The 10,053-nt window shown below is 39.3% G+C and overlaps 2 protein-coding genes across 12 annotated transcripts; one reads left to right on the top strand and one right to left on the bottom strand.

Annotated features, from left to right (window-relative positions):
* The first annotated feature begins 271 nt into the window (after window positions 1-271).
* On the top strand, window positions 272-4,688 carry LOC137734146 (uncharacterized). Of its 8 annotated transcripts, none has more exons than XR_011068564.2 (9): window positions 687-1,381; window positions 1,729-1,905; window positions 2,012-2,161; window positions 2,494-2,595; window positions 2,685-2,755; window positions 2,881-2,948; window positions 3,285-3,402; window positions 3,539-3,618; window positions 4,207-4,688. XR_011068564.2 is itself a non-coding variant. In XM_068473441.2 (8 exons), exons 1-8 carry the CDS (start codon window positions 1,133-1,135, stop codon window positions 4,228-4,230), a joined length of 921 nt encoding a protein of 306 aa, XP_068329542.1. In that variant the 5' UTR covers window positions 687-1,132; the 3' UTR covers window positions 4,231-4,688. The 8 variants fall into 8 exon arrangements, 2 of the variants coding, with proteins under 2 accessions (XP_068329541.1, XP_068329542.1); XR_015964098.1 differs by having other exon boundaries at window positions 3,261-3,402; window positions 4,207-4,252; XR_011068563.2 differs by having other exon boundaries at window positions 3,285-3,618.
* Window positions 4,689-4,976: 288 nt separating this feature from the next.
* Window positions 4,977-8,643, bottom strand: LOC137734145 (protein DA1-related 2-like). Of its 4 annotated transcripts, none has more exons than XM_088696667.1 (12): window positions 8,334-8,643; window positions 8,016-8,185; window positions 7,362-7,449; window positions 7,127-7,250; window positions 6,871-6,991; window positions 6,702-6,785; window positions 6,496-6,615; window positions 6,153-6,365; window positions 6,010-6,072; window positions 5,801-5,916; window positions 5,643-5,701; window positions 4,977-5,521 (listed from the first exon to the last, which is right to left on the bottom strand). In XM_088696667.1, the coding sequence occupies exons 1-12, from the start codon at window positions 8,377-8,379 to the stop codon at window positions 5,193-5,195; spliced, it is 1,533 nt and encodes a 510-aa protein (XP_088552793.1). In that variant the 5' UTR covers window positions 8,380-8,643; the 3' UTR covers window positions 4,977-5,192. The 4 variants fall into 4 exon arrangements, with proteins under 4 accessions (XP_088552793.1, XP_088552794.1, XP_068329540.2 ...); XM_088696668.1 differs by having other exon boundaries at window positions 8,016-8,182; XM_068473439.2 differs by having other exon boundaries at window positions 8,016-8,158.
* Window positions 8,644-10,053: the final 1,410 nt, after the last annotated feature.

Here is a 10,053-nt window from a genome sequence, read left to right as displayed (position 1 = left end):
TTTTTCTTTTTCTTTTTTAAATTTTATTTTTTTCCTATAACTTTTATTTTACAAAATTTGTAGTTTTTAACAACATTTAACAAATTCTTAAAAACATTTCTAGTTTTTCATATTTGTTAAAAAAAACATTTAACAACATTTAAGTTGTAGTTTTTAAATAATAAATTATGTTTGGCTATATGGCCCTCGGTTGGAGACGGTTTTTTGTGATAGGGCTAAAACGAGCCCTTTGGCCCTTTGACCCTCGGTTGGAGAAGGAAGCAAATATAGTCATGTACTGTTCATTAAAATATTAATATCTTGGAGAATCTTGAAGGACCAGAGGGCTAAAACGAGCCCTCTGATCAGCCATCAGTTAGAGATGACCTAACTTAAAAAAATAAAAATATTGAACCGCCTAGGCCGCCTAAAGCCTCCTAAACTGCGTAAGGCTGAGAGGCTTCACCCTCATCGGAGCTCTTGGTCTCTGCCTAACGCCTTGGCGGCTGCCTAGACTTTCAAAATCCTACGTGGCAGCCACGTAGTGGAGAACGCAGCAAACGACTTCCTATTACAACAACGTTAACCTTGCCAGCTGTCACCAAACTATTTATCTATGAAAGTACGCCTGCGAACTTGAAGCAGCGGGCGCAAAGCATATTCGAAAGCCAAAATAATCGGTACATCAGATATTCCGCGATAGCAATAATCGTCTGCATCCAGTTGTATTGTAACACGACCCACATCATAGACATTCCACTTATTGACGTTTACGTATCAACGTCCTTTTTCAGTGGGGAATAGACAACCGACACTTGTCTGTGCTAGAATAGAACTGACCGCACTGGAGCCGCAACTGCCATCTTAAGTGACGACGACGCAAAACCCTAATCTTGCTTAAAACGCACCGTTGCCGCGAAGCGATACAAACGACGTCGCCTCGGACATTCTTCTCCACCTTCCTGCTTTCAAATTAGGCAGAGAGAGCAGACGAGAATAAGAAGAAGCTCCACAGCAGAAGCACAGAACTGCGTCGGGGTTCCTGCAATTTCGAGTCTTTAGGGTTTCACAGCGTTGAATTTCTCTCAGGCTTTGGTAATTGGGGGTGAGGTTTCTTCGTGGCGAAGTTTGGGGATTCTAGGGCAACCCAGAAATGCAGACGGAGGCGAGAGTTGGGGTGGTGGTGGAAGGAGGGCAAAGAGCTCTGAATACCGGCCATGGAGGCGTCGCTGTTGAAGGTGGCGTTAGGACGCTCTCGCAGTCGCTGCCGCAGAAACAGCCGAAGCCGCTGCACCAACAGTCTCAGATCGGTGCGGTGTCACAGCTTCTCGCCGGAGGTGTCGCCGGCTCTCTCAGTAAGACTTGCACGGCACCTCTCGCTCGCCTCACTATTCTCTTTCAGGTGGGTATTTTTCCTTTCTTTTATTCTTCTTTAATGTTTGGTTTTGCAAGCTGATTGGTGAGTTTTTGTTTAATTTATAGACTTGTGATATATTATTTTGGTCGAATGAAAATCGGGAGTTTTCGAGTTACTGATCAAGGGAAGATTGGGTTTTTTTTTTTTTTTTTTTTTTTTTAATGCTTTAGTGAACAATGGATCATGCTTGGTTTTAGTTTTAATGAAAATTTGGGTAAAAATTTGAACTTTGAAATGTCGGAGTTTTCGGGTTACTGAACAAGTACAGATTGGGTTTTGTTATGATTACTGAACGACGGAGCTGCTTTCTTGATATCATGCTATCATTTTAGGTGCAAGGTATGCACTCGGATGTTGCAACGATGCGAAAAGCTAGCATATGGCGTGAGGCCTCCAGAATTGCTAGTGAAGAAGGTTTTAGAGCTTTCTGGAAAGGAAATCTGGTGACAATTGCTCATCGTCTTCCTTATTCTTCTGTCAATTTCTATTCATACGAGCAATATAAAAAGGTTGGTAAAAACGCTTGGTTCATATTACCTTCATACAGTTCAATTGTTCAAGTAAGTTGTTTTGTCATTGCTTGATGTTTATTTCATTGGGGTTTATGTGGTACAGTTGTTACAAAAAGTTCCAGGACTGGAAAATCATAGGGACAACTTGAGTACAGACCTTTGCGTGCATTTTGTGGGTGGAGGATCGGCGGGAATAACAGCTGCATCGGTTACATATCCTTTGGATCTTGTAAGGACGCGCCTTGCAGCTCAGGTAAGACCATATAGGCATGTTTGGAAAGAAACTGCTTTCTTTTACTAGATTTTATTTACTGATTTGTTAAGTTGTTGAACCATTGATTGACATTTTTGGGAATGCTTGCCGTGTTTTGTTATTGGTAATTGGCATATGCTTTTCTTTAACACTTCCCCAGAAGTTACAGTGTAGTTGTATATTTAAATCAATACCTACAGGGGAATATGTTCAACTGTACTCTGAACCATTTCATCCTTTTTGGGTGACTCTATGTTAGTCTATGATTGAATTTAAGCACTCTGCCTTTTCATGTGCATTTTGCTCCATATTCATTAGTTGGAAATTTGCAGACAAATGTGATGTACTACAAAGGAATTTGGCATACGCTGCGAACTATTACCCGGGATGAGGGTATTTTGGGTCTCTATAAGGGACTTGGAGCAACCCTCTTGGTATGCTCATATTATCTTCTTTTAACTTCATTTATGCCTATGATCCTCTTTTGGTGTTTATTCTGACTTCTCTGTTGTCTGTAATGCAGGGTGTTGGGCCCAATATAGCTATCAGTTTTTCAGTGTATGAGACCTTGAGAGCTTCTTGGCAGTCACGTAGGTGGGTTTCTTTATCAATCGAGTCTCTAGTTTTTTGGTCTTATATTACAACTACCTTTGCATGCATGCTTTCTTTAGGCCTAACACTATAATGCTAATTTGCTAATTTCGTTATCTTCACTTCAGGCCCGAGGATTCTACTATGTTGGTTAGTCTTGCTTGTGGGAGCCTTTCAGGAATTGCATCATCAACAGGTGAGTGATCTTACACTTTCTATTTTCTCTTGAAAAGTGATTCTATATAACTTTTTGTGTCAGATAGTCTGGGTGGTTGTTCTTGATGGAAGTCATAGTTTGTAATTAATGCACATTTTCCTTTCACTATTTACTACTTCGATAATGTTTTCTGTTACATATTTTATTATGTAATTTTGGTGAAATACCCCAAACCTAATCTGATGCATTGAAATCTAATTAGAACAGACTGTTACAGTTAACATTGTGGTTGAAATAATTTGGTTTGTTTGATTAGAAATGTCAATAATACATAAAAGTTAATGTACATAGATGTTTTCTATGCTTTTGATGCAGAGAAAACAGGTTGTGGTGCAGGCTCTGCACCAAGTCTCTAACCAGACTGATCTCTAGAGCCAGAAACCTGACCGGAGTGATTTTTTTAATTTGGTATCTGGAGAATCTTACTATCTTAGTAAGGAAGCTGACAAGAAATCTTCTGTGCTCCATCATTCATCTAACTTAATTTTTTTCTTATGATAAAGATCTTGTTTTGATTAACATCATCTTTCCCACGTTTCTTCGGTGACTTGTCTCCCAAATGTTTGCAGTCGGTTCTATTATAGGGTGGAACTGCTCTCAGGTGAACCTATATCTTCAGTTATCAAATGTGAGAGGTGTCCTCTTTGAGGTATGCTTCTCACTTAGGCTTCCTCTTTCCAATGGCTTCATAGGTATTGTGGTCCTTCATGCCCTCACCAGTGCATGAGGGGATGTCCTTGGGGTGTTGCCTTCACTTGGATTATAATCTTCAAATATACTTTCCTTTATTTAAGGCTGACTGTCTTCCATTATGTCATAAAATGCGAGTGTTGGCTTTTAAAATCATTTGCTGACTGACCTGTAGAATATTTGAACACGTCATTATCACGCCCGAAAAAACTAAAATTCATTAAACCTGCACTGGATTGTCGTGCTGCATAGTAGTGGTAGTCGAACAGCCAATATTACTCAATCTGTCTGGGAGTGATTGCATAGTGCTAGTAGTCTGCTCATATGTTTTAGGTTTATTTTCCTTGCTTTGATATCAGTTGTGCCTTTTTTCTCATCTTGACTTGTCATGTGTTACTGTCGATGCATTGTTATAGTTGATTTGTTAACTGTTTGATATCTGATTTCATGACCTTGGAAAATCTGGTCTTGAAACAGTATTATAGTATGATGGTATGCAACAATGGTGTCCCTGCTCTTTTCATTTTATTCTCATTGTATTATGCAGCAACCTTTCCATTGGATCTTGTGAGGCGGCGGAAGCAGCTGGAAGGCGCTGGTGGCCGAGCCCGGGTCTACACAACAGGCCTTTTTGGCACATTTAAGCACATCTTCAAAACAGAAGGGTTGCGTGGCTTCTATAGGGGTATCCTACCAGAATACTACAAGGTGGTACCTGGTGTCGGTATCTGTTTCATGACGTACGAGACGTTGAAGGTGCTTTTAGCAGACGTCAGTGCTGCTATATAGTTGACTACATACTCATCTTTCCGAAAGCTATACTGTATGAGGGGCGTGAACGACGCTGTTATAACAAAATCTCATGGTGGTTAGTTTTGCGATGCTGCCGCGAGGAACAGATTTTTCCATGTATAGATTGACGATCCTATATCTCACATTTAGAATTTGTATGCGAAGCAACTCTCTTGCAATTACCAGAAATATTCAATCCTATCCCAAAAATCTTCAATTTATGGGACGTTTCCTGCAGCTGTAATTCGTTCATCACCTAATCACACTTCTAACGCGAGTTTCTCAGCGTAACTGTCACGGTTATATCATCATTCATCTATATTATTAAACTCAAATCACTAACATTACTTGGTAGTGTGACCGTCACCTTGAAAAACTAATCCGTCTCCAGAAATATGCTCGTCTTTCACAAGGATTTTTCTATACATTGGGGAATCCCTCATGTGCCCACCAACTTGCTCTCATACGAAGAAATCTGTCACAAAACCTCTCTCAGAAAACTCCATAACGCAAACTCCTTTAAAATTTATAGAACAAAAGAATCACTCATCTCAAAGAAAAGAAATACATTAATATTTATTTATTATTTATTAATATTTGATTGGAAGAGTGACAATTTTAGCTTGTATGCTTCTGGGACGAGCTCAATCCGTTGTTCGGGTTGAGCAAACTAATCTATCTTCAGACTTCAATGGCCGTACAAAGGCAAAGACACCAGTGAAATAGCAATATTTTTCATCGTTACAATGGGAAGTTTCCGGTGAGGCGAATGTGATTCAATGTATTACGCAAACCATACTTGTTGGCAGCTGCATTGGCTGTTCGAAACCCTCCTCCGTATGCAGGTGAAGAATCGTTGGCGATTTGGTGCATGAAAAACTCCCCTAGTTTGTGCTCAACTTTCGATTTTCCACCTTTTTTCGATGAAAACGTGGAAGAGGAAGATGAAGCTGAGGATGTAGATGAAGACGGCATGTTTTTGGATTCCGGCATTACTTCTGACTCAAGCCACATGTATGAAAGCACCTGGCAGATGCCTTCCTCTACCTCGGGATTAAGGTTCCGGTAGCCTGCATTGTCAAATTAAACAAGAAATTGAGTCCAATAAAAAAGACGGGCGAGGTTCAGGGCTCAGGGTTTCGGGTTTCAGGTTTAGGTTTGTGTGAGGAGAGCTTTGGAAATACATGCTACCTTTGAGGCGTAACCAGCCGTGCATCAATTCATGGGCAAGAATGGCACCTGTTAGTAACCTGCATCCAACGTGAATATTGAAAACGATCAGATGAACTTTGAGTAGTGCTAGTCTTCTACAAGTAATTTTTTTAGTTGAAAGAAGCAACTAGCAGTACCTTGGGAGGCCATAGAGAACAAGAATGGCAGTAACTTCGCATTTTCGAGTCAATTTCTGAGGTTGTGTTCTCATCCCGGTAAATTGATTCCCCCCAATTCTCGGCCTTTTGAGGATCTGATTAGAAAACTCGTTGAGGTCAGCTTCACGAATCATTTCAATTTTAAGAAAGAACGAAAAGAGAATTAGTAGAACCGTCTAAATTCGTACACTGGTGACAGTCTGCTCTTCCGAAAGGCATAAACCTCTAGTCTCGGGCATGTGGTGGAGGCCCTGCAAAGAACCAGTTATGAATTAGAAGAAGTCCTCAAACCGAAAAAACTCAAACAACAGAGCAGGGATTTCGACATTACACTCTTTTCGCCCACAATAGCTTCGTTAAGTGCTTGTCTTTCGACAAGAAGCATGGGTATTTGCTGATCCAGTTGCATGTTCATCCCTTCATAATAGTCTCGTATGGTGTGATACAGCGTCTGACAGTCATCGGTGTCCATGATAGCGGATTCCATGCACTCGAAGCATATACTCCGCCCGTCACCCAGTGAAACGTACCTTGCATCCCAAGACTTCAAATGGAAGAAAAAGAAGAAAACAGAAAATTTTGATTTAGCACTCGTGGTGTTGCATTTTCAAGAAATACTTGTAGGAGATACTAGTTTTCGAGGACAAAATTTTCTTGTTAGTGTAGATTAGTACCTCTAAGCGTTCGCAACTGCAGCAACGAGATGTGTTATCATGTTCATGTGCTGGACAGTACTTTTGTGACCAAAACGGATGGCATCTGTACTCGATCAAACCAGCTCGATTTGTTGGAATCTGAAAATTTTCAAAGCGAAGAATTGTTTATGTCGAAGTAGGTTACAATAACATTTCCTTTGATTTAGAAAATAGAGTTTTCTTACAAATTGATGGCAAACTTCACACTTGGGATGAGCCAGATCTTTAAAGCAGGACTTGTGATATGGATCCCTCCCTGACAAAGAAAACTTCGATCAAGAGAAAACATCGGTAAGAACTAGACCGTCGTGAAAAAAAGAACACAGTCGTTCGAGTCCAAGGAAGAGAAGCTACCTCATTCTCAACAATTGGGTGGCCACAAGAACGGCAACAGAAGCACTGGGGATGAAAAAAAGTCCCCATGCAACCCAGGTAGTTGCCATAGCGTATGTCGCGTTTACAACCGCCACATATTCTGCTAATCACACACAAAAACCACAGGATCAGTAGCGGCTACTTTCAAGCTTCATGAACACAGCAATTTGGTATGCAAACAAACATTGAACAAGTTGAAGTTCCTAAGCTACGTGAAACCCGAAAAAAATGTTACCTTTGTTGTGCACAGGGATAATACTGTGGATGAGCTGGGGCATATGGAGGATACAAAGGTGGATTCAGACCTTCCTGAAGTGACCTAGCAAGCTCTTCATCTTTTTCTGTCTGCCATCTGTGTCCTGGAAATTGAAAATTTTAAATCCTCAATAACGACGTTGTGAAAACACACGAGCGCGCACACATAGAGAGGGCTGTACTCAGAGTTTGGATCTTGAAGAATGGAAACCTACCACTTGGTCTTTTCAAATCTTCAGCCAGAGACACTGCAATTGCATGGTCTAACTCTTCTTTCTCCTTCTGTGCTCTAGAGTTGTCATCCTGATCACGAAAAGACAACGAAACAAATTTAGAAATGCACCAATAGTTCCAGTAGTTTACTCGGATTCTCACTTTCGTCGTCGCAGTTTTCCTCGTTGCACTTTCGTTCTTATAGTTTCATACGTTAGCACCATTTAGTCCAATTCATCAAATAATCCTTCCAACTTCGATGATTTTTTGAATGAGAGTATGTGCACAAAAAATTGATGGAAAAATCAACTCAGTTGACGGATTCGACCAAAGTGAAAAACATAACGAAAATGTTACAAAAATGACCTACATGGATGAAGGTGAAAATTCGAGTAAAGATATAAGCACTCAAAATCAAGTGGGAGTTTTTAAAACCCCATATCTTGCAATCTCAAGAAAAGTAAATATTCTTAGCATCCACCCATTTCAGATTGAATCCCTTGTACTGCAAGCAAAGGGCATATTTTGCAGCCGAAAATCGAAAACAAAAACATGCCATAAATTTTGTAATCCAAACAAGAACAATACTAACATATGAACAATCCGAATTTAAGAAAACGTGATCAGAAAAATAGGAGAGGGATTGGTGTTCAAACCAAGGATCGAGGTGGCGCCTGCCAAAGCATGTTTTCGTCACCAATAAGCTGCGGATTCCGGCTACCACCAGCGGCGGCTTCTCGACGACTAAGCCCACTCCTGAAAAGTTTACTGAGCCATTTCATAAAGCGCGACTTCCTCTCTGTGTTCGAAGAAAGAAAATCCCCTGCTTACCACAAATATTTCAACAACACCTCCCAACTATAAAAACAAAGTCCTCTGTTCCAACAATACAAGAAAACAGATCCCCAGATAATAAACGATTGAAAAAATTAAAGTTGAATATATATACATATACGTATATATATATGTTATACCATAAATACAAGGGTGAGAAAGCTGGTTGACACCTGAAGGAGCCATTGAATACTGAGCTTCTTATGTATAGGAAGAGACTAGGGACGGTTACAGAGAGACAGAGAAAGACAGAGGGAGAGAGAGAAATTACGTGACAGACGGCTTGAAAGAAAAGATGGAGGAGAACAAGGCACCAGGCATCGTCAAAATTAAAAGGCCGAGAGAGAAAGAGAGAAAGAAAGCAAGAGAATCTCCGGGAGAGAAAGAAAGTGATTTTAGAATGTAGACAGAGAGACGCAGAGAAAGGCTCAGATTCTTGGCTTCCAAAGCAATGAAATTCAATTCATTTCTCTCAAAACTCCAACTAAAAGAAAACTCAACTTCATATATTTGTATATGCACATGCAAATATACGTATTAGTCCTTCTACACGAAGGGTTAACTGTAGTTCTGTTTATCGATGACATGTTAACAATTGAAAGGTCAGAGTATCAACAATATCGGCACATTCCCCCTTCAACTTCCGGTCTGAAATAAGTTCTCTTTTCTTTAGCAGCTATGGCAAGAAGTTCTTTACTATAGTTGTCTCACCCCAACGTGATTCAAGTTGATTTTCTCTAAAAGGCGTATTACATGTACCTATAAACACTACAGTTTTAGTGTATGACATATTAATAGGGAAGTGTTATTGGCACTCTAAAAATCTCATTCTAGACTCCTCACAAGTGTATTTTTCTTTCCAAATATAGAAAGTTTGGAGTATAGAATGAGATTTTTTTAGTGCTAATAACAATTCCCTATTAATATTGTCTTTTAGTTTCATAAAAAGTTTAGGGGAAGAGTGATTACTCTCGTCACCAACGTCTGGACATTACCCATAACCTCAATGCTATATTGTCTATTATTAATATTATAACACGTAAATTCATATTATCACATAAACTGTAACGGACTGTCATACTCAAATATCGTCTTTTATTGTGGCCGAGTGGTTTGAGGTTGTGTTTGGAGAACAGGAAAATGCTGGCATTATATCCCATGATCACTCAAGTTCAAAAATATACATGTGAAGGTTTTCTAAGGATTTTCCGAATGTTTAGTTCGAGTCCTTTTTTAGCCTACTAAATGTTTGATAAACGCATGCTAAGCATATATTGACAAGTTGTGTTGATAACACTCGACAAATTTCTTTTATATTATTCATCAGATTGTTTCGGCATATGCTGATATCTGTTGACATGTGCACAACAAGGCCATAAGGTGATTTTTTTTTTTTTTTTTTTTTTTGCGTACTTCGTTCTCTGTTCTTATCTAAAAAACTTGTATTAACACTGATACCCCAAAATTCAAATCTGCCTTTAAAATCTATTAAGATTTAACTGTCTTCCTAATGGTGGTCCATTTAACATAGCAGGTTTTTATTCTTCCCTTTTCCCTCTTTTTCCCCCACTTTTTTCCCAGTTGGTTTGTCAAATACAAATATATTAATTTATCTTTCCTTCCTATGGAATTGGATACTTATTTATATATTAATTCTCTTTTCTTTTCATTAGGTTTTCACATGGCAACAATATTCCCTCCTAAAAAATACCCCTTCTTATTCAATATTAAATCACAAATCCAACGTACACCCTGTTGTTTTGAGTGTTAGCTATTGGATTTTTGTGAGATTTTAGATTTGTTTGTCAAACTCTATTGGTAATCTTCGTTTTAATTATTAGTGGAATTTCTTTGGCGTCT

The sequence above is a fragment of the Pyrus communis genome, chromosome 7 (assembly GCF_041283825.1).
Source record: "Pyrus communis isolate YQ-2024b chromosome 7, ASM4128382v1, whole genome shotgun sequence".
In the NCBI taxonomy this organism is placed as follows: domain Eukaryota; kingdom Viridiplantae; phylum Streptophyta; class Magnoliopsida; order Rosales; family Rosaceae; genus Pyrus; species Pyrus communis.
This window is presented reverse-complemented; position numbering and strand designations above follow the sequence as displayed.

Excerpts from the sequence above, each read along its gene's own strand:
- LOC137734145 (XM_088696667.1), bottom strand. The coding sequence starts at position 8,379 with ATGGCTCCTTCAGGTGTCAACCAGCTTTCTCACCCTTGTATTTATG. Across the intron at positions 7,251-7,361 it reads AGATTTGAAAAGACCAAGTG|GACACAGATGGCAGACAGAA; the intron begins GTAGGTTTCCAT and ends TTCAATTTCCAG. Across the intron at positions 5,917-6,009 it reads AAGAGCAGACTGTCACCAGT|ATCCTCAAAAGGCCGAGAAT; the intron begins GTACGAATTTAG and ends TTTTCTAATCAG.
- LOC137734146 (XM_068473440.2), top strand. The coding sequence starts at position 1,133 with ATGCAGACGGAGGCGAGAGTTGGGGTGGTGGTGGAAGGAGGGCAAAGA. Across the intron at positions 1,382-1,728 it reads GCCTCACTATTCTCTTTCAG|GTGCAAGGTATGCACTCGGA; the intron begins GTGGGTATTTTT and ends CTATCATTTTAG. Across the intron at positions 2,162-2,493 it reads GGACGCGCCTTGCAGCTCAG|ACAAATGTGATGTACTACAA; the intron begins GTAAGACCATAT and ends GGAAATTTGCAG.